This window comes from Penaeus monodon, chromosome 34 (genome assembly GCF_015228065.2).
Source record: "Penaeus monodon isolate SGIC_2016 chromosome 34, NSTDA_Pmon_1, whole genome shotgun sequence".
NCBI lineage: Eukaryota > Metazoa > Arthropoda > Malacostraca > Decapoda > Penaeidae > Penaeus > Penaeus monodon.
This window is the reverse complement of record NC_051419.1, coordinates 6,191,142-6,193,228: the sequence shown is the minus strand read 5'-3', so window position 1 is coordinate 6,193,228 and position 2,087 is coordinate 6,191,142. Positions and strand designations below refer to the sequence as shown.

The following is a 2,087-nucleotide window of genomic DNA, read 5'->3' as shown; positions in this document are numbered from 1 at the left end:
TTATAATCCTGTTCATTACGGAAAAAGTGGGATTTTTGGAGTTCTTTAGAGCTTTTTTTAACTGAGCGGTCGTATTTTGATAGAGGGCGTAATGATACTTGATAAGTAGTGTTAAATATACCAAAAAATTACTGGTGGTGCTGTAAATCTCTAACCAAGACACTTGATTAATCGCTAATTAACTTCTGTCCGAATAATACTTAAAATATACAGAAATCACATCCAGTGGAAACGTCAGTGTTGGCTTAGGGAACATCCATTTTTTTCACAATTGTACAAATATTCTCTGCCACAGTTTGATCCTGATGGTCATTTTATGGTGTTCCAAAAAGTGAACATTGGAGATTAACCCCCCTCCCCCCCAACATACACTCTGTACGCTCATGAAAATAATGAAACAAATGGATGACCCCCCTTATTCTTTCAACCTAACCTAACCAAAAATACTGGTTGTTATTAAGTAAGTCTTATAAACTAGTCACAGTTTCCATCGTGTACTGTGTGAATAGCAGACAAAATAGGCAGGCATCAGTTACATTTCCCATCGGTGCGGTGACGTCTAAGAGGAATACAAGTTTGTCTCCTGTCGTCTGTGCCGTTAACTGTTTCACAGTGAAGCTCGGTGGAGATGAAGCAGCCGGAAACCTGTGATGGAAGAGGTTTTGGTCCGTTACTGTGCAGCTCTGTTGATGTGTATTTTGCGCCAGCCTTTCTGGTGTGATTTGTGTATTTTATGGCAACCTGTCCAATGATTTCAGGGTAATTACCCTGTTTCGTTAGAGTAGTGATGGTTTGTTGAAAGAGTTTTTAGAGTGCAGAGCTCAAAATAATTGAGAAAAAAATTACAGTTCTAAAATTCATTGTGATTTCCTATCCAGGTTTGAGAAGTGTGGTCTTCTTTTAGAAAGAGGAAAAAAATAATTACATTTTGTATAAGTTGTTAATCTAATATATAGTAATTGCATTGTCTACACTGCTCTTTCATATACTATGGAATATAATATTCAAGGCTAACTTAAAAGATTCTGTATTCAAAGTTATCCTTGAAGGATCTATATTCCATTCTGCAGTTTAAGAGTTAATTTCTTTACTACATCTATAACTACATCTATCACTAAAACTAACTCTCCCATGCGTTCTACAATGTTATAATAAACTCCTGTAGCTAAAATCAGGCAATCTGTTTACTCACGTGCTAGCAATATCTGAATGATCCTTTATAACATCCCAAGTGCTCCTTTTCTCGCACAGGAGGTTATGTTTGGTAGGAACATCGGCCACATGGTTTTCGTCGGTGCAGAAGTTTACTACCTGCAATACAAGCGGTGTATGTTAGGTGACATGTGATCATATCAAATATTATGTTACTTTTTTTAAGGGATATTGCTTCAGTTTTCTTTCAGTTATTGCAGTTTATATTCTTAACAGGAGTGAAATATACATTCAAAACTATCATGAATAATGCAGTACCAATGCAAAGCATAACCATGCACACTTTAAAGACAGCCATGAATATTGAAGAAAAAATTGACTTCACCAGAGTTAACAATGCTACCGAGGCAATCGTGATAATTTTTCATCTTACAAGCTTTACTTAGTCGTATAAATAAGTAATGAATTAAACAAGGTATGAATATCATTCGTATACCCTTCCTCTGATAATTCTTATCCTTTTATAATTAATGCCTCACCTTATCTTTCATATTTTACTACTGGTACATAGAGGAATATATGTATTACAAAAGTAACTGCTGAATTAAAGACATTTAAGCGGTTTCGTATTGTGCATTAACATTATTACGAGATTGCAAAAGCTGTGGTTCAGACGTGCGGTGCAAGTATATGGTCTCCGTCTATGGCACTAACGAAAGGGGCCTCGTACATATCTAGAGTGAAGAGACTAGTGTTATTTTATTATGTTGCGTTTAGAAACTAAGCAGAAAACCCGTTATGAACCCCATCCAACTTATTTGCAAGTCGCCAACTCGGACCTCCTGAGAGCAGACTGATTTTAATGAGAAGGATTTGTCTGTAAACTAAGAAGTTGGTTGGACATAAAGTGACGGTTTTATTAGTCAAAAAACGAT

The 2,087-nt window shown here is 36.0% G+C and overlaps 1 protein-coding gene across 1 annotated transcript in view; it reads right to left on the bottom strand.

The window, feature by feature from the left end:
* Positions 1-2,087, bottom strand: part of LOC119594546 (calcium-activated chloride channel regulator 4A-like) — a gene marked incomplete in the record, with an annotated part of 22,624 nt that overhangs the window by 14,760 nt on the left and 5,777 nt on the right. The window contains 2 exon segments of the mRNA XM_037943578.1: positions 537-645; positions 1,193-1,311. Coding sequence (XP_037799506.1) covers positions 537-645; positions 1,193-1,311 — 228 coding nt within the window.